At 46.2% G+C, this 25,246-nt stretch overlaps 1 protein-coding gene and 1 long non-coding RNA gene across 2 annotated transcripts in view; one reads left to right on the top strand and one right to left on the bottom strand.

Annotated features, from left to right (window-relative positions):
- The window catches only part of LOC149448946 (uncharacterized), a 62,560-nt gene extending 48,122 nt beyond the window's left edge, over nt 1–14,438 (bottom strand). Inside the window, exon 1 of the long non-coding RNA XR_016315470.1 lies at nt 14,316–14,438. This is a non-coding gene — a long non-coding RNA (uncharacterized LOC149448946). The remainder of the gene's footprint in view (nt 1–14,315) is intronic.
- On the top strand, nt 777–11,411 carry LOC149448947 (extracellular calcium-sensing receptor-like). Its single transcript, XM_089694045.1, has 4 exons — nt 777–1,557; nt 6,047–6,274; nt 9,498–9,621; nt 10,358–11,411. The coding sequence occupies exons 1-4, from the start codon at nt 841–843 to the stop codon at nt 11,266–11,268; spliced, it is 1,980 nt and encodes a 659-aa protein (XP_089550171.1). The 5' UTR covers nt 777–840; the 3' UTR covers nt 11,269–11,411.
- Nucleotides 14,439–25,246: the final 10,808 nt, after the last annotated feature.

The raw sequence follows: 25,246 nt of genomic DNA, 5'->3' as shown, positions 1-25,246 counted from the left end.
TACTATATGAATGCAGCAAAGGGCCTAATACCTAAATTCTGGCATAGTCCAGAGGTGCCGGGAAAAAAGGATTGGGTAGAGAGAGTAAATCAGATCAGTAAGATGGAGAAGTTGTATTATAGCCAAGAAGATAAAATGGAGATCTACATTAGGAGATGGAGGCAATGGGAAGAATTTATACATCAAATGAATATATGTGAAGCAATGGAAAGTGATGAATGAAGTTTCTGTGTCTTTTTCTTTCTTTTGATCTTTAGGAAAGGATGAAAGAGAGAAACGCAGAGTGGGAGGGTGGAGGGAGGGTGGGAAATAGGGGTAGAGGGAAGGGAAATAAGGGGGGGAAAATAGAAGGAGATAAGAATTTTATAAGATAGATGAGTGTTGAAGAAATGTATTATCTTCTTTATTTATTTTTCTCTTTTTATATGTATTTATGAATATGAAAAATTAATAAATATTTGAATTAAAAAAAAAAAATCCAAAAGATGGCAATGTTGGCTCCTTTGAATGCCTACATAATACTGTAACTATAAATAACTATTTTCTCAATCAGAATTCTTTTAGAAATATTTTCTTTAACATAAAACTACTACACCATAAGTAGTCTCTCCTGTATCCCTACCGTGACTTCCCTTTACATGTTTTCTTTTTTCCTTCATAGCAACATTATAAAAAAAACTCACCATCATTTTTTTCCTAAATATGATAATTTGTTTGCAACATTTCACCCAACAGATAAGCTTCTTTTCAACCAGTTCTCTTCTAAGCAACAGGCCAAAGTTCCCATCCTTCTTCAGGACTGTTCCAAGTGATGCTTTCCAGTCTCAAGGACTGGCACAGATGGTCATTCATTTTGGATGGACATGGATAGGTCTTGTTGCTGCTGACAATGATTATGGCCAAGAGGGAATCAAGATCATTAAGCAGGAAATTGCCAAATCTGGAGCTTGCGTGGCATTCACAGAGTATATGCAGACCTCCTACACAAACATCCGCAAGATTGCCAAGGTTATTAAGACCTCAACAGCTAAAGCTGTGGTGGTTTTCTCTACGGATGTCTATCTTATTCCCTTACTTGTTGAACTTTTGATACTTAACACAACTGGGAAAGTCTTTCTAGCTAGCGAAGCTTGGTCTATTTCAAATGTGCTCTCAGTAGATGAGTATTCTTCCATCTTGTTGGGAACAATTGGTTTTGCATTCCGCAGCTCAAAGATCCTAGGCTTCCAAAACTACCTTAACAGCATTGACCCGTACAATACTCCAGGTGCTGCTTGGGCCAAAATTTTCTGGGAAGAAGCTTTTGGGTGCACGTTACCTGACCAAAAGATGGTCAATGGATCAAGGAATGCATTAAATGTATGTACTGGAGATGAGGACCTCAATAGCATCCATAACCTTTATAACGATGTGTCAAGCTTGAGAGCATCTTACAATATTTACACTGCTGTCCATGTTATAGCCAAAGCTCTTGATGACCTCATGTTTTGCAAAGATGAGGAAGGATCCTTTTCCAGGGGAAAGTGCAAAGATATTGAGAAATTTAAAGCATGGCAGGTAAAAGGCTGTTCAAAACTGGTCTTTTTTTTTTACATGATTCTAAAAATGCATATGTAACCATGCACATTTAGGAGTTAATTATTCATAAACCTAATGCAGCATTTGAATAAATAATAAATGCTTTTTTTCAGTTTGCTAAGTAATATTTGGTCTAAGAAGTCAAAACATAATCAGAATTCTTTACGTAGCTTTTAACACTTAACCCCAGGCTTACCCAGGGGTGGACTGACAACTCATGGGGCCCCCGGGCAATAGGGGATCATGGGGCTCCTGTGTCCTCGCCCTCACTCAAACCACACCCAAAAAAGCCTATGAAAGGTACCAGGGGCATCTCATGGGGCCCCCTACTGATCCCAGGCCCTCGGGCAGTGCCCGAGTTCCCAAATGGTCAGTCCGCCCCTGGGCTTACCATAATCCTAGCAGTAATCCTAACCCTTACAGACATATCCAGTTAAATGTTAAAATGCCTAATAAACCACAGTCCTAACATTAACCTTTTTGTGATCAGAGGACCTTGATACCTGAATGGTCTGAACAAATTTAGCATTGTCCATATTCCTTTAGACAGATATAGTATTAAACAGATGAACAGCCAAACTTCAGGCTGCAGGGGCTTCTGCAGTGCCAACTGCAGGCTAAAGACCCATTTCATCAACAAGGCCTCCAGCCTGCATGTCATCGGTCACTTTGCTATAGCTGACATAGCGATCAGGTGATCAAAAACCACTCTGACTGGTTCCCAACCATTAGTGAGGATCAGTTCAGTCAATGACAGCTGGGATTAAGGGTCACTACCCACACAAAGTGTTAACTGCTGGATCCTCAGGGATGGGCATCTTTCTTTTTTTTTACATTAATTTCCAGATTCCTGGGTAGGAAGACATTAACCCTCATCATTTGACACTAATTCAACCCTTATTTAAATCCCTAACCAGGGACTGACCATTTGGAAACTTGGGCAACCCCGAGGACCCGGGGTCAGTAGGGGGCCCCATAAGATGCCCCTGGTACCTTTTTCATAGGCTTTTTTGAGTTTAGGCAAGGACACAGGGGCCCCATGATCCCCTATTGCCGGGGGGCCCCATGAGTTGTCAGCCCGCCCCTGTCCCTAACACTTTCCCTGCAGGAGCAAATTGGATCATGATTTACTGGGTTTTTTTGCCTTCCTCTGGATCAACTGTGGGTGTAGCATTATACATTTTTTTTTAATGGTTGAACTGGATGGACTTTTGTCTTTTTTCAGCCAGACTAACTATGTAATTATGTAACTAACCTAGCTCCTAAAATTGCAAATATAAGTTATCAAATACAACACATACAAGCCCCAACGTTTGACAGTCTTGACATATGATCTATGAGCAACGAGATCTTGGAAACCAGTGAACCAGCAAATGGCCACCTGGTGGAGATTAGACCTCTACTGGCCTTTTTAAATCTGCAAACACAAAACTCTATTTGTATACAATAGCGGTCATGAACTGTGGCTCCACTCCTTGGAGAACCTCTTGCAGGTTCTACAGAATGGGGACACGTATCATTTACACCATTAATTTCATTTTTTGTAACTTAATCAGTTTTACATTTTTAATTTATTCAGGGTATTTATTTCAATATTAAATAAACCTGCTTTAAGAGAATTATATAGGCTGCCAGTGCTGACCTAAGTTTTATGCCAATCCTCTGAATATTTACTGTGCGCACATCAGTAGTTCTTTCCTCCCTATCTGCATTCTTGTAGTGGGTTTGTGACTTAGAAAGCCCTGAAGTCAGATTATCACAATGGCCAGCCAATTAGCATTTTTAGAAGGAGGTCAAGATTGGTGGGTTTTATACACTGCTCAAAAAAATTAAAGGAACACATTTTAATCAGAGTATAGCATTAATTCAATTAAACTCCTGGGATATTAATATGGTCAGTTAAGTAGCAGAGGGGGCTGGTAATCATTTTCTTGCTTTGGTGTTAATGAAATTAACAACAGGTGCACTAGATGGGCCACAATGAGGCAACCCCCAAAACAGGAATGGTTTTACAGGTGGAGGTCACTAACATTTTTTTCCCTACTCATCTTTTCTGACTTTTTTTTCTAGATTTGCATTTGGCTAGGGTCAGTGTCACTACTGGTAGCATGAGGCCATACCTGGACCCTACAGAGGTTGCACAGGCAGTCCAACTCCTCCAGGATGGCACATCAATATGTGCTATTGCCAGAAGGTTTGCTGTGTCTCCCAGAACAGTCTCAAGAGCATGGAGGAGATTCCAGGAGACAGGCAGTTACTCTAGGAGAGCTGCATAGGGCCAAGAAAGTCTTTAACCCATCAGCAGGACCGATATCTGCTCCTTTGTGCAAGGAGGAACAGGATGAGCACTGCCAGAGCCCTACAAAATGACCTCCAGCAGGCCACTGGTGTGAATGTCTCTGACCAAACAATCAGAAGCAGACGTCATGAGGGTGGCCTGAGGGCCTGACGTCCTCTAGTGGGCCCTGTTTTCACTGCACCATAGAGCTCAATTGGCATTTGCCATTGAACACCAGAATTAGCAGGTCTGAAACTGGCGCCCTGTGCTTTTCACAGGTGAGAGCCAGTTCATCCGGAGCACATGTGACAAACATGAAAGGGTCTGGAGAAGCCGTGGAGAATGCTATGCTGCCTGTAACATGGTTCATTATGACCGTTTTGGTGGTGGGTCAATGATGGCCTGGGGAGACATATCCATGGAGGGACGCACAGACCTCTACAGGCTGGACAATGGCACCCTGACTGCCATTAGGTATCGGGATGAAATCCTCAAACCCATTGTCAGACCCTATGCTGGTGCAGTGGGTCCTGGGTTCCTCTTAGGGCTTGACAATGCCTGGCCTTTTGTGGTGAGAGTATGCAGGCAGTTCCATGAAGATGATGGAATTGATACCATTGAATGGCCCCCACGCTCGCCTGACCTAAATCCAATAGAACACCTCTGGGATATCATGTTTCGGTCCATCAAATGCCGACAGGTTGCACCTCAGACTGTCCAGGAGCTCAGTGATGCCCTGGTCCAAATCTGGGAGGAAATCCCCCAGGACACCATCCGTCATCTCATTAGGAGCATGCCTCGACGTTGTCAGGTATGCATACAAACAAATGGGGCCACACAAACTATTGAGGACCATTCTGAGTTGCTGCAATGAAATTTCAGCAAAATGGACTAGCCTGCTGCATAATTTTTTCACTTTGATTTTTGGGGTGCCTTTGAATTCAGTCCTCTGATAATTTGCATTTCCATCAAATGATGGGGCATCCTTACATTCCTAACACATTACCCCGTCCATATCAGTATAGATATCCAACATGATATTTTTCCCCATTGAGACCTGATATGTTTTCAAAATGTTCCTTTCATATTTTTGAGCAGTGTATTACTGTCATGAGAGATTTCCTTTCTACAGCAGAACAATGACCCAAAGTGCACGTCAGAAAGCCCCCAGAAATGGTTTAAGACAAAGCGCTGGAGTGTACTGAACAGGCCAGCAATGAGTCCAGATCTCAATCCCATAGATCTCCTGTGGAGAGATCTCAGAACAGCAGTTGGGAAAAGGAACTCTTCCAATCTGAGAGACCTGGAGCAGCTGGTGAAAGAAGAGTGCTCCAGAATTCCAGTAGAGAGGTGTAAGAAACTCATTGATGGTTACAGGAAACTATTGATTTTCTAAGGGGTGTGCTACCAAATATTACATTGAGGGTGCCAATATTTCTGCCCAGTCCATTTTGGGGGTTTTGTGAGAAATGTGTCAGATTTGGCTTGTTCTTTCTCCACTTTTTTGTGTAATACCAATACAAACAAAAGAAATAAACATGAGAATGCCTAACATTCGTAATTGCAACAATTTTCTGGGCAAAGTGGTGCATTATCTGATAGAAATGCAGAGGTGCCAATAATTTTGTCCATGACTGTACAATTGCGACACAAGTCATATTGTAACTGAATGGTGAAAAAAATGACATTTCCTTTTCAATCTGCAGTGCTATCATTTTCTGTAAAATGAAATATGGCAACCTGGAAGTGTTCCATACACAGAATGTGTACAGAATGCCCCCAGCAACATAATTTCCTGCTTGTGTGATTGGCTCACCGATTTTCCCAGAAGTCTGCAATAACATACAAGTCAGATTTCAGGCATCCCCTGCAACAAAAATTTAATTTTTGTTGAGCTACTCCCAATAGAAAATCATGTCTAAAGGGATGCAGACCCTGCCACTTTCCTCATTAGAGTCCTGCAGGTACAGCAGCTGACTGATAATTAGGATACCACTCCCATTAGATCACTTTCCACATGGACAGAGACAAACAAACAGTTCTTTCTTCAGAATAACAACTGGTAGGACTCTGTAACAAAGTTTGTTAAAATCGTTACAATGTATATAGATCACCCAGAGGGGAATGTTTTTTTTCTTAACAAAAGTGGAGTTAGTCTTTAATTAAGTTGGGTTGTTGTTGTCTGTGCAGCTTTTGCATTACTTCAAGAAAGTACGAGTTGAACTAAGTGACAAGAGAGAAGTTTTCTTTGATGAGAATGGGGATCCACCAGCTGTGTACGATGTTGTGAATTGGCAAAAGAACCAAGAGGGTGCCATGGTCCAGGTGAAGATTGGAAACTACGACAGTGTGGCCTCATCTGGAGAAACCTTTTCTATAAATGCAAGTTCAGTGTGGTGGCCAAATGGCAGACCGGAGGTAAATTCATACAATATCTGCTCTTAAATCTTTTTGTAGCCTAATGGCACAAAAGCAAACCAAGCTGTAGTTTTTATATCTAACCAAGGTTCAAATGTTATCAAATACAATGGTGTTGGAACAGGTCTACACATAGGCAGCAGTAGGAGTGAATGTGGGTGCAATAAATCCTCCTTCAACATATAGGCATATATTTTTTTTTTTTTTTTAGCAAGGTAAAGGACTTGAAAAGGCTCGTTTTGCTGAGTGAACTGAGACCCAAGGAGAAGAAATACACTATACTGCCAAAAGTATTGGGAAACCCCTCCAAATCATGTGATTCAGATGTTCCAATCACCTCCATGGCCACAAATGTATAAAATCAAGCACCTAGGCATGCAGACTGCTTTTACAAACATTGGTGAAAGAATGGGTCGCTCTCAGGAGCTCAGTGACTCCAAGCGTGGTCCCGTGATAGGTGGCCACCTGTGCAATAAGTCCATCCGTGACATTTCCTGGTCACTAAATATTCCACGCTCAACTGTTAGTGGGATTATAACAAGGTGGAATCAACTGGGAACAACAGCAACTCAGCCACCAAGTGATAGGTCACATAAAATGACAGAGCGGGGTCAGCGCATGCTGAAGCGCACAGTGCGCAGAAGTCACCAACTGTTTGCAGAGTCAATAGCTAAAAGAGCTCCAAATTCCATGTGGCCTTCATATTAGCACAACAACAGTGCATAGAGAGCTTCATGGAATGTGCTTCCATGGCCGAGCAGCTGCATCCAAGCCTTCCATCACCAAGTGCAATGCAAAGTGTCGGATGCAGTGGTGTAAAGAACACTGCCACTGGACTCTAGAGCAGTGGAGATGTGTTCCCTGGAATCACAGTTCTCTGTCTGGCAATCCGATGGACGTGTCTGGGTTTGGCGGTTGCCAGGAGAATGGTACTTGCCTGGCTGCATTGTGCCAAGTGTAAAGTTTGGCAGAGGGGGATTATGGTGTGGGGCTGTTTTTCAGGGGTTGGGCTTGGCCAAATAGTTCCAGTGAAGGGAACTCTTAAGGAGTCAGCCAAGATATTTTGGACAATTTCATGCTCCCTACTTTGTGGGAACAGTTTGGGGATGGCCCCTTCCTGTTCCAACATGACTGCGCACCAGTGCACAAAGCAAGGTCCATAAAGACATGGAGGAGCCAGTTTGGGGTGGAGGAACTTGACTGGCTGCACAGAGTCCTGACCTCAACCTGATAGATCACCTTTGGGATGAATTAGAGCGGAGACTGTGAGCCAGGCCTCCTCCCCCGACATCCGTGCCTGACCTGACAAATGTGCTTCTGGAAGAATGGTCCAACCTTCCCATAGACACCCTCCTAAACCTTGTGGACGGCCTTCCCAGAAGAGTTGAAGCTGTTATAGCTGCAAAGGGCGGGGCCAACTCAATATTGAACCCTACGGACTAAGACTGGGATGCCATTAAAGTTCATGTGAGTGTAAAGGCCGGCCGACCAATACTTTTGGCAATATAGTGTATATAAAGGCTATAGAACATCTTCCCCTCTCCCCATCTCCATAACTTAGGAAGGAGGTTTAACAATTTGATAATCAAAAAAACGGGAAAGCAGAGACACTCACTATAAAAGCCAACTTGAGTTTATTAAATCAGAACAAAGCACCGACAATCCTGCTTTGAGGTATGAAACACATTAGAATTCTTTCAGCACTTGGGGGATTGTCAGTCCATCATTCTGCTTCGGTGTACTCAATGCTAACAGTCTGCAGAATCTAAGAGGAATTCTGGCAGGATCAACACGTGTGGGGTATTTTTTGCACTTGTTGAACAGATATACATAACAAATGGTTTCAGTGGTATATTTAAGAGATCAAAAGGGGACAAATAAGAGAAGTTCATGGTTAGTGTTTACATACATATTAGGTTGACTCACACTCAGGGGCAGACTGACAACTCATGGGGCCCCCGGGCAATAGGGGATCATGGGGCCCCTGTGTCCGTGCCCAAATGCAAAAAAGCATATCAAAAAGGTACTAGGGGCATCTCATGGGGCCCCTACTGACCCCAGTCCCTCGGGCAGTGCCCGAGCTTCCAAATGGTCAGTCCGCCCCTGGTCACACTGCTTACACAAAGGGGCATGCATACTGGTTTAGAAAGGACCATGTAGATTTGTGACTGAAGGTCGGAGTTAGAGATCATAATAGAAAGTTACAAGGACAGAGTTAAAATCTAGGATTTTTATTTCCCTTTTGTTGTTCACTCACAAAAGATTTTCTTGTCTTTGTGTCTGGGAGGTTGGTTTACTAAAGACAAACAGGCTGTAATTTTGCAAGGAAATTTGAATTTTGCAAGGGAATTATGCCCAGAGCTAAATCTCTTCCTGCTGACCACACACATATATGCTGCCTTTTGGTGGGTGGGCCTTAACGCCGAGAGGCCGCATATATGGGTACACACACAAAAATAGAGCCGGGAGCGCTCACCGTGCACGCTCCCAGCCAGATGCGGACTGACAACTCATGGGGCCCCCGGGCAATAGGAAATCATGGGGCTCCTGTGTCCTTGCCCACACTCAACCCACACCCATAAAAGCCTATGAAAGGTACCAAGGGCATCTCATGGGGCCCCCTACTGACCCTCAGTGCCCAAGTGGCTAAATGGTCAGTCCGCCCCTGCCCCCAGCACAATTACCAGCGGCTAACAGAAACTGCTGTGACAGCCAATCACGGCAATCACATGATCACAAACCTTGCCCTGTCTCCCAGCATCTAAAACCCCTTAAAGGGAACAGGAGGCGCCGGCACAAAGGGGTTAATCAGTGAGGTGAAGCTCTGCTGACTTTCATCATTCAATCACGTGCAAGCAAAAAATGCTGTTTTTTTTCCCCTTGGAAGGCAATTTGGTATTCTTTGCAAAGTGAAAATTCAGCAAATTCACTAAGCTCTGAAGAAGATTCCCTTGCAAAGTCCAACTTCCTATACAAAGTGATCGGCATATTTGCCTTTAGTAAATGACCCCTTTATCCTCTTATTTTAGGCTTGTTTCTGGTTTTATCAGTCTTTGCCTTCTGTTTTCAAGCTTCAGTCCCTAATCTGTATGTCAATGCATAGCCTCCTCATGCTACAATTATCCACCGTGTTCTCAAATGTTCTCTTTCTAGTCAAGCTATTAACAAAAGTCATATCCCTTTGTACTATAGTCATGTTAATCCATTCTTAACTTCTTCCCAGGTCCCCATCTCTGTTTGTAGTGTTAGCTGCTTGCCAGGGTTCAGGAAGGCACACCGAAGCGGGGAGCCTATATGCTGCTTTGAATGTATCCCTTGTCCACAAGGCTCGATCTCTAATGAGACAGGTAAGAAGATTCAAGAGAAAAGCATCTTCCTTTGTCTTACAGACAGCATGTTGGAGTGGAGTGAAGTAAGGCTCGCAGATGTACCCCTTACCAGGGGCAGACTGACCATTTGGAAACTCGGGCACTGCCCGAGGGCCCGGGGTCACTAGGGGGCCCCATGAGATGCCCATGGTACCTTTTTCATAGGCTTTTTTGAGTTTGGGAAAGGACACAGGGGCCCAATGATCCCCTATTGCACGGGGGCCCCATGAGTTGTCAGTCCGCCCCTGCCTCTTACTTTATTTAGTTTTACAATGCAACCCATTAATGATAATAATATTGTTTTAAAGTGGAGGAGGATTAGTATCTATGTCTGCGTTCCCATTGAGATTCTCACTATTTGCCTTGGGGACCATTGTCACAGTAAGGAAAGTGAGTGGAAATACTATTTTATGGTTGTCCACCAAGTAGGGACAATTGTTCCATTGAAAACTGTCATTGGTGAGATTTCCTTTTATTTTTTTCCCATCCAATTCCTGTTTTGTCTCTTAAGGCGGCCATAGATTTCCGATTTTCTTGCCAAATTATCAGCCGATAAAAAAAATCAGCCGATATTCGTACCGTTAGTGGGGAAAAATGTTGGACGTTTTTCTTTAATTTTACAATAACTATAGGATGTCTACCTGAAATGACAGGTACACTTAACATGTTTAAACCCTTGTTTGACAACACATGTATAATTATTCTCTATTTTCAGATGCCATTGATTGTTCCAGGTGTCCATGGGATATGTGGCCGAATACAGAAAAGGACCAATGTATTCCAAAACCAATTGAGTATCTTTCATATAGTGAACCATTAGGAATGACTTTAATGGCTACAAGCCTTTCCTCTTCTATGATTCCAGTTTCCATTTTCAAACTTTTCCTTCGTTACAAGACCACACCAATTGTCAGAGCCAATAATTACTCTGTGAGTTGTATTTTGTTATTGTCCCTGTCACTCTGCTTTCTCTGTTCTTTGACTTTCATTGGTTATCCTGGGACTGAGAAGTGCCTTCTGCGCCAGGCTGCCTTCGGTATGGTGTTTGCTCTCTGTGTCTCCTGTATCTTGGCTAAAACACTCATGGTCGTTTTTGCCTTTATGGCCACCAAACCAGGAAGCAGCCTGAAGAGATGGACAAGACCTCATGTGTCTTATATGGTGATTGTCACTGGTTCTCTTCTACAGTTACTTCTCTGCAGTATTTGGGTGGGGGCTGCTCCACCATTCCCTCAAAATAACACAGAAACACAACCTGAAATTATTGTTGTTGAATGCAATGAGAACTCACCCACTGCCTTTTGGAGCATGCTGGGATATCTTGGCCTCTTGGCCACAATCAGTTTTGTTGTTGCATTCTTGGCCAGAAGACTCCCCGACAACTTCAACGAGGCCAAGTTTATCACCTTCAGCATGTTGGCCTTCCTAAGTGTCTGGATTTCCTACATCCCGGCCTCTCTCAGCTCCAAAGGAAAGTACACCGTAGCCATGGAAATCTTTGCAATCCAGTCATCAAGCTGGGCTCTAGTGATCTGTATGTTTCTTCCTAAATGTTTTATCATCCTGTTTCGACCAGAGATGAACTCCAAAGAGCATCTCATGGGGAAAGAGAAAGGCCGGAAATAGAACATAGATAACAGTCCATGAAATGAGTATATTACCTAAAACTTAATATGGTCAAATGATCTCCCTGGAATATTTATACATTTGTAGCTTCAGCTGAAATGTAAAAAATATAATGTTATGAATTAAACAACTGTATTATTGGGCATTGCCTTATTGATGTATTTTGTTTCTGTGTGTTCCATACAGATAGTATTTAATATTAATGTTTTTATATATATATATCAGGGCTCAAAATTTCAAGTCCTGAGCTACTAGCCAGGACTTATGAGTTACTCGCCACCAGTTGCCTTACCCAACCCCTAGCCTATCCCGCCCCTAAACATGCACTCATAAATTATCTCATTAAATGGCACTGTTAAATGTTTTATGCAGAATGAGGGAAGGAAAGGAAGGAAGAAAGAAAATGGAAGGGAGGGAGGGGTGGAAAGAAGGCAGGGATGGAAGGCAGGGAGGAAGGGAGGGATGGAAGAAAGGGAAGAGTGGAAGGAAGGGAAGGAGTGGTGGAAGGAAGGAAGGATGGGAGCAGTGGAAGGAAGGGAGGGGTGCAAGGGAGGGAGGGAAGGAACAAAGGGAGAGGTGGAGGGGAGGGATGGAAGGAAGGAAGAAAAGGAGTGGTGAAAGGAAAGAAGGGGTGGAAGGAAGGAAGGAAGAAAGGGAGGGGTGGAAGTAAGGAAAAGGGAGGGGTGGAAGAAAGGAAAGGAGGGGTCGAAGGGAGGGGTGGGTGGAAGGAAGGCAGGAAGGAAGGGTGGGTGGAAGGAAGGAAGGGAGGCAGGGGTGGGTGAAAGGAAGGATTAAAGGGAAGGGAGGGGTGGGCGGAAGGAAGGCAGGAAGGAAGGGAGGGAGGGGTGGGTGAAAGGAAGGATTGAAGGGAAGGGAGGAGTGGGTGGAAGGAAGGAAGGGAGGGGTGGAAGGAAGGAAAGAAGGAATGGAGGGGTAGGTAGAAGGAAGAGAAGGATGGAAGAGAGGGGGGGGCAAGGAAGGAAGGCATGGAAGGAAGGAAGGAAGGAAGGAAGGAAGGAAGGAAGGAAGGAAGGAAGGAAGTGGAAGGAAGGAAAGGATGGGTGGAAGGAAGGGGTGGAAGCAAAGGAGGGTGGAAGGAAGGAAGGCAGGGGTGGAAGGAAGGAATGGAGGGGTGGAAGGAAGGGGTGGGTGGAAGGAAGGAAGGAAGGAAGGAAGGAAGGAAGGAAGGAAGGTGTGAGTGGAAGGAAGGAAAGGATGGTTGGAAGAGAGGGGTGGAAGCAAGGGAGGGATGGAAGGAAGGAAGGGAGGGGTGGAAGGAAGGAAGGGAGGGGAGGAAGGAAGGAAGGGAGGGGGTGGAAGGAGGGAATAAAGGGGTGGGTGGGTAGAAGGAAGGAAGGGAGGGGTGGGTGGAGGGAAGGGAGGAAGGGGTGGGTGAAAGGAAGGCAGGAAGGAAGTAAGGATGGGGTGGGGTGGGTGGAAGGAAGGAAGGGAGGGAGGGGTGGGTGAAAGAAAGGATTGAAGGGAAGGGAGGGGTGGATGAAAGGAAGGATTGAAGGGAAAGGAGGGGTGGGTGGAAAGAAGGAAGGAAGGGGTGAAAGGAAGGAAAGAAAGAATGGAGGGGTAGGTAGAAGGAAGAAAGAAAGGAAGAGAAGGATGGAAGAGAGGGAGGGTGCAAGGAAGGAAGGAAGGAAGGAAGGAAGGGAGCAGTGGAAGGAAGGGAGGGGTGCAAGGGAGGGAGGGAAGGAACAAAGGGAGAGGTGGAGGGGAGGGATGGAAGGAAGGAAGAAAAGGAGTGGTGAAAGGAAGGAAGGGGTGGAAGGAAGGAAGAAAGGGAGGGGTGGAAGTAAGGAAAAGGGAGGGGTGGAAGAAAGGAAAGGAGGGGTCGAAGGAAGGGAGGGGTGGGCGGAAGGAAGGCAGGAAGGAAGGGTGGGTGGAAGGAAGGAAGGGAGGGAGGGGTGGGTGAAAGGAAGGATTAAAGGGAAGGGAGGGGTGGGCGGAAGGAAGGCAGGAAGGAAGGGTGGGGTGGGTGGAAGGGAGGGAGGGAGGGATGGGTGAAAGGAAGGATTGAAGGGAAGGGAGGAGTGGGTGGAAGGAAGGAATGGAGGGGTGGAAGGAAGGAAAGAAGGAATGGAGGGGTAGGTAGAAGGAAGAGAAGGATGGAAGAGAGGGAGGGTGCAAGGAAGGAAGGCATGGAAGGAAGGAAGGAAGGGAGGGGTGGAAGGAAGGAAAGGATGGGTGGAAGGAAGGGGTGGAAGCAAAGGAGGGTGGAAGGAAGGAAGGCAGGGGTGGAAGGAAGGAATGGAGGGGTGGAAGGAAGGGGTGGGTGGAAGGAAGGAAGGAAGGAAGGAAGGTGTGAGTGGAAGGAAGGAAAGGATGGTTGGAAGAGAGGGGTGGAAGCAAGGGAGGGATGGAAGGAAGGAATGGAGGGGTGGAAGGAAGGAAGGGAGGGGAGGAAGGAAGGAAGGGAGGGGTGGAAGGAGGGAATAAAGGGGTGGGTGGGTAGAAGGAAGGAAGGGAGGGGTGGGTGGAGGGAAGGGAGGGAGGGGTGGGTGAAAGGAAGGCAGGAAGGAAGTAAGGATGGGGTGGGTGGAAGGAAGGAAGGGAGGGAGGGGTGGGTGAAAGGAAGGATTTTAAGGGAAGGGAGGGGTGGGTGAAAGGAAGGATTGAAGGGAAAGGAGGGGTGGGTGGAAAGAAGGAAGGGAGGGGTGAAAGGAAGGAAAGAAGGAATGGAGGGGTAGGTAGAAGGAAGAAAGAAAGGAAGAGAAGGATGGAAGAGAGGGAGGGTGCAAGGAAGGAAGGCATGGAAGGAAGGAAGGAAGGAAGGAAGGAAGGAAGGAAGGAAGGAAGGAAGGAAGGAAAGGATGGGTGGAAGAGAGGGGTGGAAGCAAGGGAGGGTGGAAGGAAGGAAGAGAGGGGTGGAAGGAAGGAAGGGAGGGGTGGAAGGAGGGAATAAACGGGTGGGTGGGTAGAAGGAAGGAAGGGAGGGGTGGGTGGAGGGAATGAAGGGAGGGTGAAAGGAAGGAAAAGGTGGCTGGAAGGAAGGAAGGAGGGAAGGGATGGGTGGAAGGAAGGGAGGTCAGACTCACTGGCTCAGTCAGATGTATCAGAGCTGTCGGCTGCTATGTGTACAATTTTCTTCCCACACATCCTCTGAAGCTGTATGGACTGGAGTGTGGGCGGGCACAGGGGGAGGCAGAGCAGATTTAGCATCTCTCCCCTCTTCTCCTGTTGGTGTGGAGGATAGGGGGAGGGGCTGGGCACTGAGGAGCATACAGCGGGGAGGGGCTAGAAAGAAACGGAACAATCAGGGATGATCAGTGCAATGGTGGGGGCGGTGACAAGCAGCGATCTCCTGTATGGCTTTCAATGAAGCAGCTCCTCCTCTCCCTCCCACGGCTTCCAACTGCTTCATTGAAAGCCATACAGGAGATCGCTGCTTGTCACCGCCCCTACCGCTGGTCCTTCCACACACCCCTAGTTCCAGCGCTGCTCGCCCCCACCTTATTTCCACTAGCCCAATGTGAGCGGGTGAGTGGAAATTTAAGGGCTGTATATATGTTATCATTAAAAAAAATGTATTAAAATTGCATCAAAGGCATTGAATCGTGTATATAAATCGTTCTCGTAAAAGTGGTACGGAGGTCAGCATCAATAATCATAACACATAGAGATAAAGAAATGGGTTCACAACAGCAATTTCACAGAGATTACCCAGACAAGCTGAAGGAGTTGGGGGGGGGTAAAGAGAAAGAGGAAATGGAGAGGGTTAGAGGAAATATAAGGGTAAACAGGGACCGGGGAAGAAGAAAAAGCACCCACCTACAATAAAATACTGATTGGTATCAAAATATTAACTTGAATAGCCAGGGATGTCAGGGAAGTGTTCCCTAAACAGCAAACGCAGAAACCTAAAATACAGCTTTCATTCAGGTGGTTAAGCCCTGTGCAACAGTCCAATTTGCCCATATTTTGTCAAACTTCCATAGGTGTGACATAGCCAGCCCTCCTGGTTTTTATGTTCTTAACTTTTAATTAAAATGTTTACATTCCTATATGCTAGGAAAATAAGCCCCGTCTTTCTCAATATATATAGCAGTTTACAAGGTAGGGTCAGCTGGATGTAAATGCCATAGAAGGAATAGTCTGTGGTTAGAGGCCTTTATACTATACCCCTCCCAAGCTTTATCTATTTCATATGTAATGATATGCAGAAATTTCCCCTTCACAAATCATCTCACTCCCAATCCCCCTTCCCAACACAAATTGCCTCAATCACTACTCCCGAATCACTACACCCAGCACAAATCCTCTTCTACCCAGATGCCCCCTCCCAACTCAAATCCTCTCCCCCCAAATCCCTCCTCCCAGCACATACTCCCCCCCCCCCCCCATCCTCCTTCCTAGCACAAATCCTCTCAATCCAGGCACAAACCCCCAAAGTAATTTTGTCCTCCAGTAATTTTCCCTTTCCATCCCTAAACATACAGACCTCAGATACAGTGCAGCAGATGGATGAAAGATGTCCTTACTCCCAGGCTCCCCCTGGTCTTTTGTCATGTGACACGTCAAAGCCATGGAGGAACGTAGGGGCAACTTTTCTTGGCTTTGAAGTCTATTGCTGTGCCAGACAACTGAAAGGGAGATATACCAGCTGCTGCAGTGGTGGGAGATTCCAAGGTCAGGGAACCAGGAAACCCAACAGTAGATGCAGAGTAAATTCCCTCGGTGTCTAGGGCTAGTGGTGACCCCTCGTAAGACTCTTAGCTATATGTGTTGGGTATGTTTCCATCCTTCAACCTGTGTGTCATAACAAGACACAGCCATAACATTGGGGATTAGAGGATGGAGCCACAGTGCTTGACATCAACATACAATACTCCCATTGGTGTCAATTGCTGAAGAGCCAAGGTGCATTGCTTGAACAAAAGGAAAGTAGAAGACAGGGGCTGCTGGAGAGGTATATTACCTCTCCTACAGCAGAGTAGTGTTCTTTAAGGATCTGACAGGGTTTTTTATGTGTAAAATAACCAAAAAAGCCATTTTTTGTCCAAATTGTCCAATTAAAAAAATGAACATTTATAGATGACCAATCAAAGCCTTATAAATCCTCAAAAAAAAGGTAGAAAATATTTAGGTAGGCAAAATAGTCAGAGTTCTACTTAAAGGATAAGCTCATCTTTTAACAAAAATAATACATGCACATTTTTTTCGCCAGTAAAAAAATATGTGCATTTATTATTTTTTGTTTCTGCAGTCTCTAAAGCATGGCACCAGTGATCAGTAGATTGCTGGTGCCGTGCAGGACTCCTGCAGACCTGCCAGTATATCTGCTTACTCGTAGTACATCCCGTATGAGCAAGCAGATACTTAGTGACAGGAAGGCTCAATGAATTACCATGGCACTGTGGAGCACTGTGGTAGTTCATTGAAAGCTAGAAGCCGACAGCCACAAAGGCTGTCGGAACTTGCAATTTTCCCATTCACAGATGCGGCTGGGCGGGCGGAGCCCTGCATGGCCACGTTTTTTTTTTTAACCTCTTGGCACCGGCCACATGCAAATGTGCGGCCTCCCGGCATCTGGGCCTTGACGGCGAGCGGGGGGGGGGGAGGTCAAAGGGAGGACAAAAACCAGGGGGCTAAACCCCCTGGAGACCCACCCAAAGGGGATGATGGAATACGAGCCACACTACATATGCATCAATGTAAACATTTAAATAAACATGACCTCTATCAAATGATTTCAAACATTCTGAGTGAGGGGTGTAGAGACGCTCTAGCCACGAACCTACGCTGGCTTCTATTTGTTGCTTCTTCATATCGCGAAAACTTTTCATAAATAGTAAATATATAATTTCAAGCCAACTATGACATTCTTGGAGTGTTGGGAGCTGGACAACATATAAATTGTATCTAACACCCAGCTCTACAAATGCATCCGCTGCATGGCAACATGTTTAAAACAAGTTATCTCCACGCCTGGCATGTGAACAAAGCTAAAAGCTTCCTGTGTGATGGTAATAACATACGGTGAAAAGCTTTATTAATACTCTGCTCTATATGTAAAAAAAAAACATATTTAACCACTTACCATCCGGCTGCTGCATATAAACGGCTGGACGGTGGCAGTCCAGGGGTGGGTTGCCGTTGATAAACGACGCCCACCATTTTGGATTGTGCGCGCTCCCTGGGAGCGCGCGGCACCAGGATCCGGTGCCCGCTGTATCCTCTGGACACAGCGGAACACCAATCGCTGTAAGGGACCTCTGTGTGAGGTCCAGATCATGTGAACTCGCCCGGCCCCTGCTTGTGCACGCTTCCTGGGAGCGCTCAGCACCGCGATCCAGTGCCCGCTGTGTCCTCCAGACACAGTGGAACATCGATCGTCGGACGGGACCTCTGTGCGAGGTCCCGATCATGTGATCACTGATTAGCCAATCAGTGATCACATGAATAGGTGTAAGCAAGATGTCAATTCTGACATCATTGCTTACTACGTGTGAAGTCTGTGAATGATCACAGAGGTCACATGGTATAGGGCTATTCACAACAGCCTTGTACCATGTGACAAGCTGTGACCAATCACAGCTCACACAGTATTTCTCAATGGCTGCAAGAATGCAGCCAGAGAGAAATAGAAATGATTGCTTTTACAGGCTTTATGGGTAAAAAAAAAAAAAATCTTCATCACCCTCCACAGGTAGTACAGTGTCATTATGGGGACACTGTACTGCTAGGGTGACAGTATGTAAAAAAAAAAAAAAACATAAATAATAATATAAAAAATAAAATAAAAATGTAAAGAAAATTTTAAAAAAATTATAATTTTTGGTTATAAACTAATTTGGGTTTTTTTTTTTTACTAAAAATATAACTGAATACATTGTGGCCAAGATTTATGAAGAAAGATTATTTATTTGCAAAATTTTATAAGAAAAACACTTTTTTTTCAAAATTTTTGGACTTTTTTGTTTATATAGCAAAAAAAATATAAAAATCCCAGCGGTGAATAATTACCACCAAAGTAAAGTTTTATCTGTCTCAAAAAAATGCTAACAAATTCATATGGGTACAGTGTTGCATGACCGTGTAATTGTCATTCAAAGTGTGATAGCGCTGAAAGCTGAAAATTGGCCTGGACAGGAAGGGGGTGAAAGTGTCCAGACATGAAGAGGTTAATCAGGATGCATCATTAAATGACCTTAATGTGCCAAGATCACTAGCCTCAATGCCAAAGAGACTCCAAATGGACTTCGTAAACACAGCTAAACGGTGCAGCAGATTTTCAAACCAGCTGGATCCCCACTGTGGACTCACAAAAGAAGCTGAGAATCTCCTACATAATAATGATAATACCCAATAGGAGTCCTCATTTAGGCCTACACTCTATGTTCAGCAAAAAAACCAACAATGGCCATTAACGCTGTTCAACAGGTAAAAACTTTTGGGCATAAAATTAGCTAATCTTACATAATTTTGGGGTGCTGAAAACGAAAATGACCCTAAAAAATGATGATTGGCTCTAGTTTCCATGATATATTCACCCATCTAATGACGTAAGCCATTCAAAATTATGATGCAACTTCAGCTGCATATTGCGCAATTGATACTGGTGACCAATAGAAAATTGCATGTATACTGAGATGATGCAATATTAGCCTTTAATTGCATCACTTCACTGCATAAAAGCTGCAGTATCTGTAGCTGATTGTAGTTGGACAGCGTCTTTACATTTCGTTTTATGCTTATATAGGCTACTCAGTAATGCCTCGAACTTGTGTGAATAAAGCAGATAATTTCTGCTATATCTGCGGTGAAATAACTTTTATCTCACAAAAAAGGAGGATAACAGGAATGATTAAGAAAGCCTACAACTTGTATTTTGGCTGCAAGATAGGAGACCAGGACAAGAGCTGGGCACCACATATATGCTGCAATTCTTGTGGGACGGCACTGGAGCAATGGTCAAATGGAAAAAAGGCATCTATGCCTTTCGCTGTGCCAATGATTTGGAGAGAGCCAACAGATCATGTTAGTAATTGTTACTTTTGTATGGTGCCTCCAATTGTAAAAGGGCTAAATAAGAAGAAAAAGTTATCTGTGCACTATCCAAATATTCCATCGGCAATACGTCCAGTTCCTCATGGAGAGGGGCTACCAATTCCTAAAGCACCAGAATCCTTCGTGGTTGAGTCAAGTGAGGAAGAACCTGAAGCGTGTAGTCACGTGCAGTTGTAAGAGATAGCCCTTTCCTCGAATACAAGAGAAAAGCCAAGAGAAGCAAAACCGACACAAACTGAAGACAAAACTAGTGAGAATCCTAAGTATTAAAATGATTCAACTTAGCTTATGGCTATAATTTTTCTTGGTAATCCTATGCAATATATTATGCCATTTAGGCTTTGTTATGTAGTCAATATCACTTGCTTTATATTTGTGGAAAGACATCTATCTATATAATTATTGTGCATTATGTAGTCATTACGCCTATAGTAGAAAACTTTCCGTTTACAGAAAAACTAGAACCAATTGACAAATTTCATTGTTATATTTGAACTCAGAATGTGAAATTCATTAAGAAATGGATCCTTTTGTTTCCAAAACTGGCAAAAAATAAAAATTTGTTGAACAGTGTAATAGACTACATTGTTATATTACCTTAATTTTTCTGGAGAGTGTCTTTTGGGGTGCCCCTGGGGGAGAGGGTGTTGTAGAGGATGTCCAGGGAGTGCACCCCCATGGTGCTGGAGCCGAAAAACCTCCCTTATGTTGGGGCCATAAAGACAAAATACTTTGTCTGCGATGAGTAAGGGAATGATGCCAAGTGCGTGTTGGTGTGGACAATTTGCGGTAACAGTGGATGAGGCTTAGGGGGAATGGCTAAATAAAGTCTGAGTCTATCCTGCTTTCAGTCAATAGAGTGTAAAGCATACAGTTCACGGGTCAGTGACACGCAGTGTTCAGAGGTCAGGAGTAAGTAACACACAGAGTGCAGGGGTCAGGAGTAAGTAACACAGAGATTTCAGGGGTAAGGCGTAAGTAATACACAGGGAGCAGGGGTCATATGTAAGTAATGCAGAGATTTCAGGGGCTAGGAGTAAGTAATACACAGAGTGCAGGGGTCAGGAGTAAGTAACACAGAGATTTCAGGGGTTAGGAGTAAGTAACACACAGAGTGCGGGGGTCAGGAGTAAGTAACACACAGAGTGCTGGGGTCAGGAGTAAGTAACACACAGAGTGCAGGGGTCAGGAGTAAGTAACACACAGAGTGCAGGGGTCAGGAGTAAGTAACACAGAGATTTCAGGGGTTAGGAGTAAGTAACACACAGAGTGCAGGGGTCATGATTAGGTAACTGACAGAGTTCAGGGGTCAAAAGTAGGTATAGGACAGAGTCCAGAGGTCAGGATTAAGTAACATATGGACTTCAAGGGTCAGGATTAAGTAACATGCAGTGTTCAGAGGTCAGGAGTAAGTAACACACAGAGTGCAGGGGTCAGGAATAAGTAACACACAGAGTGTAAGGGTGAGGAATAAGTAACACAGAGATTTCGGGGGTTGGGAGTAAGTAAAACACAGAGTTCAAGGGTCAGGAGTAAGTAACACACAGAGTGCGGGGGTCAGGAGTAAGTAACACAGAGATTTCAGGGGTTAGGAGTAAGTAACACACAGAGTGCAGGGGTCAGGAGTAAGTAACACAGAGATTTCAGGGGTTAGGGGTAAGTAACACAGAGTGCAGGGGTCATGATTAGGCAACTGACAGATTTTACAGGTCAAAAGTAGGTGTAGCTCAGAGTCCAGAGGTCAGGATTAAGTAGCACAGAGTGTTTAGGGGTCAGTATTCAGTAACACATAGAGTTCAAGGATCAGGTTTCAGTAACCCACAGAGCTCATGGGTAAGGATTAAGAAACGCAGAGCACAGGTGTAAAGACTAAATAACGTAGGGAGTTATGGGGTCAGGATTCAGTAACACACAAAGTTTAGGGGTCAAGCGTCAGTTAGGCTCCATGTGCACGAGCAGCTCCTAAACCCAACTCCTAAAAGCCTAAAAGCCTATGTGTCCATGTACAGATAGGCTTTTAGCAGAGATTAGGGGCCTTCACGTTTAGGTGAGGTTAAACCTCCCTCTCCTGAATGTGGAAGAATCACGTTCAGGATAGGAATGTTTTGACCGCCGACCATGGGAAAACGCAAAACGTGGCAAAACCATGGAAAAATCACGGTACTGTGGTTACCGCATTTTGCTGCGGTTTGTGTTTTCCCGCGGCCGGCGATCAGAGTAGGCTCCTGTACATGGAGCCTAACAGAGTTCAGGTATTTAGGACTGAGCAAGTAACTAACAGATTCTGCCTGGTGTCTCCTGCTCAGGCTGTCCCAGCAGCGCCATTTTGTACTGACTCTCAGAACCATGTTCATTTAATTTGCACATGCACACTGCAATAATTCCTTGGGGAAGAATCCAGGAACACCTGTTTCCTGAGGACAGGCCCCTCACAATCGGGATGAATGGTAACTAGAGATGAGCGAAGTATTCAAAAATTTGATTCGACTGATTCGGCGAATTCGTGGAAAAATTTCGATTCGAGTCGAATATATTCGCTGTGAATTTAACTTAAAAAAGGGTGTTTCTAGGCTTCAGAGAGACTTAATATTAGTGCTGAACACTGTACCTTTAATTTAAATGCCCTTGGAGTCTGCTGGGGAAGAGAAATAATACTGTCAGTCAGTATGACATGCAGATGAGTGCCGTCGATCTTAGAATCACCGCACACTTCACTCATTTGGGCAGTCACGGGGCCAAAACCAGAGTGTGGAGCCACAGTGTGGCGGTGGAGGCAGCAGCAATGGGAGGCCATACAGCACCCTATGACAAAAATGGAAACCACCAGCAGTGTGAGGAGACCTGAAAGTGGCACATGGCAGAGTGTGGCGATAGAGACAGCAGCAATGGGAGGCCGTACAGGGACCCATGACACACTCTGGACCTGGCAGCAGCATGAGGAGGCGGTACAGGGGCCCATGGCAGATTACGGGCCTGGCAGCAGCATGAGGAGTCGGTACGGGGGCCCATGGCAGATTACGGGCCTGGCAGCAGCAATGGGAGGCCGTACAGGGACCCATGACACAATCTGGACCTGGCAGCAGCATGGGGAGGCGGTACAGGGGCCCATGACAGATTACGGGCCTGGCAGCAGCATTTGGAGTCGGTACGGGGGCCCATGACACACTCTGGACCTGGCAGCAGCATGAGGAGGCGGTACAGGGGCGCATGACAGATTACGAGCCTGGCAGCAGCAACTTGGACAGGAGGACGTTCAGTTTCTGCACCGTCTGGTGCGTGCTCGCAAACTGTTGTCTCTTGGAAACGGATTCCAAGAAAGACTGCTGACGGAATCCGTGAAGAGGAGTAGCAGGAGAAGGAGCATCTGAACGAGCGGAATATGCCAACAAGCGACAACAGGGGCCCATGACAGATTACGGGCCTGGCAGCAGCATGAGGAGTCGGTACGGGGGCCCATGGCAGATTAGGGGCCTGGCAGCAGCTATGGGAGGCCCGTAATCTGCCAGCACCCTATGACAAAAAATGGAACCCACCAGCAGTGTGAGGAGACCTGAAAGTGGCACATGGCAGAGTGTGGCGATGGAGACAGCAGCAATGGGAGGCCGTACAGGGACCCATGAGAGACTCTGGACCTGGCAGCAGCATGAGGAGGCGGTATAGGGGCCCATGGCAGATTAGGGGCCTGGCAGCAGCTATGGGAGGCCCGTAATCTGCCAGCACCCTATGACAAAAAATGGAATACACCAGCAGTGTGAGGAGACCTGAAAGTGGCACATGGCAGAGTGTGGCGATGGAGACAGCAGCAATGGGAGGCCGTACAGGGACCCATGAGAGACTCTGGACTTGGCAGCAGCATGAGGAGGCGGTATAGGGGCCCATGGCAGATTAGGGGCCTGGCAGCAGCTATGGGAGGCCCGTAATCTGCCAGCACCCTATGACAAAAAATGTACACACCAGCAGTGTGAGGAGACCTGAAAGTGGCACATGTTTGGGGCATGATTCATGGCGGATTTAGTCAGTTGTGTCAGGAACTGGTGGTTTGAAATCCAGACTAATCCACGCCTGATTCATTTTCACAAACGTCAGTCTCTCCACACTTTGGGTGGACAGTCGTGTCCTCCGCGGAGTTGCAATACCTCCTGCCGCACTAAACACGCGCTCCGATGCCACGCTACTGGCCGGGCATGACAGCCTTTCAAGGGCAAATTCAGCTAGTTGGGGCCAAAGGTCAAGTTTCGTTGCCCAGTAGTCAAGGGGATTGTCTACCTCGGTTGGCAGGGTGCTGTCCAAGTAGGCCTAAGCCTGTTGTTTGAGGTCCTGCTCCAGGTCCACCTGATGCTGCTGCTGCTGCTGCGGCTGGTTAGTAGTTTCCTCACTGCGCTGGTGAAGAAAGCTACTCATCATCGACTGCAGACTGAGGCAGCCGCTGCTGGTGGAGCTGCCACTGCTCCTACCACCCCACCCCTCCCCTGCTGCCATGGCAGCGGAACGCGAGCGCACAGGGCCCACAGTGTCTGAGGATGGACGTTGGCGCAGACAGGCAGAGACCAGCTGACTACATAGGTGGTTTTTATAGTACGTTATTTTGGCCTCCCTCTCAGCAGGTGTGAAAAAGGCCACCATTTTTGAACGGTAGCGAGGGTCCAACAAGGTGGACAGCCAAAAGTCATCCCTCTGTCTGATGGTTATTATTCGGCTGTCGCTACGCAAGCAACCGAGCATGCTATGGGTCATTTGTGCCAAGGAATGCGAGGGACTCCCTGCCTCCATCTCCACAGCATACTGCCACGGTGCGTCTGGGTCCTCTGTCTCCTCCTCCTCCTCCTCTACCAGATGCTCCTGCTCCTCCACTCCTGTCCGCTGAGTGGAAAAACCACCCATTTCACTCAATAATTCCTGAGCACCAATGTCCTCCTCTACCTCCTCCTCTTCTTCCTGTCCTGCCCCCACAGGGGTCATGTGGCGTTGAGATCTGTGCGCCACGTCTACCGCACCCTGACCAGCCATTGTTAACAGCATTTGTTCCAGGACGTGCAACAGAGGAATGACGTCGTTCATCCCATAGTCCTGCCGACTCACGAATAGCGTGGCCTCCTCAAAGGGCCTGAGCAAGCGCAGGTGTCACGCATGAGCTGCCAATGGCTGACATCTAAGTTACACAGGGAGTACCTTTATCCGCTTTTAACATCAGGAAATCGGTGATGGCCTTTCGCTGTTCGTAAAGGCGGTCTAACATATGTAGGGTTGAATTCCACCTTGTTGCAACGTCACAGCATGAGGAGTCGGTACGGGGGCCCATGGCAGATTACGTGCCTGGCAGCAGCAATGGGAGGCCCGTAATCTGCCAGCACCCTATGTCAAAAAATTCAACACACCAGCAGTGTGAGGAGACCTGAAAGTGGCACATGGCAGAGTGTGGCTATGGAGACAGCAGCAATGGGAGGCCGTACAGGGACCCATGACACACTCTGGACTTGGCAGCAGCATGAGGAGGCGGTATAGGGGCCCATGGCAGATTAGGGGCCTGGCAGCAGCTATGGGAGGCCCGTAATCTGCCAGCACCCTATGTCAAAAAATTCAACACACCAGCAGTGTGAGGAGACCTGAAAGTGGCACATGGCATGAGAGACTGTGGACCTGGCAGCAGCATGAAGAGGCGGTATAGGGGCCCATGGCAGATTAGGGGCCTGGCAGCAGCTATGGGAGGCCCGTAATCTGCCAGCACCCTATGTCAAAAAATTGAACACACCAGCAGTGTGAGGAGACCTGAAAGTGGCACATGGCAGAGTGTGGCGATGGAGACAGCAGCAATGGGAGGCCGTACAGGGACCCATGAGAGACTCTGGACCTGGCAGCAGCATGAGGAGGCGGTATATAGGAGCCTATGGCAGATTAGGGGCCTGGCAGCAGCTATAGGAGGCCCGTAATCTGCCAGCACCCTATGTCAAAAAATTCTACA

The sequence above is a fragment of the Staurois parvus genome, unplaced genomic scaffold, assembly GCF_062004578.1.
Source record: "Staurois parvus isolate SC_StPar_1 unplaced genomic scaffold, SC_StPar_1.0 ptg000647l, whole genome shotgun sequence".
NCBI lineage: Eukaryota > Metazoa > Chordata > Amphibia > Anura > Ranidae > Staurois > Staurois parvus.
This window is presented reverse-complemented; position numbering and strand designations above follow the sequence as displayed.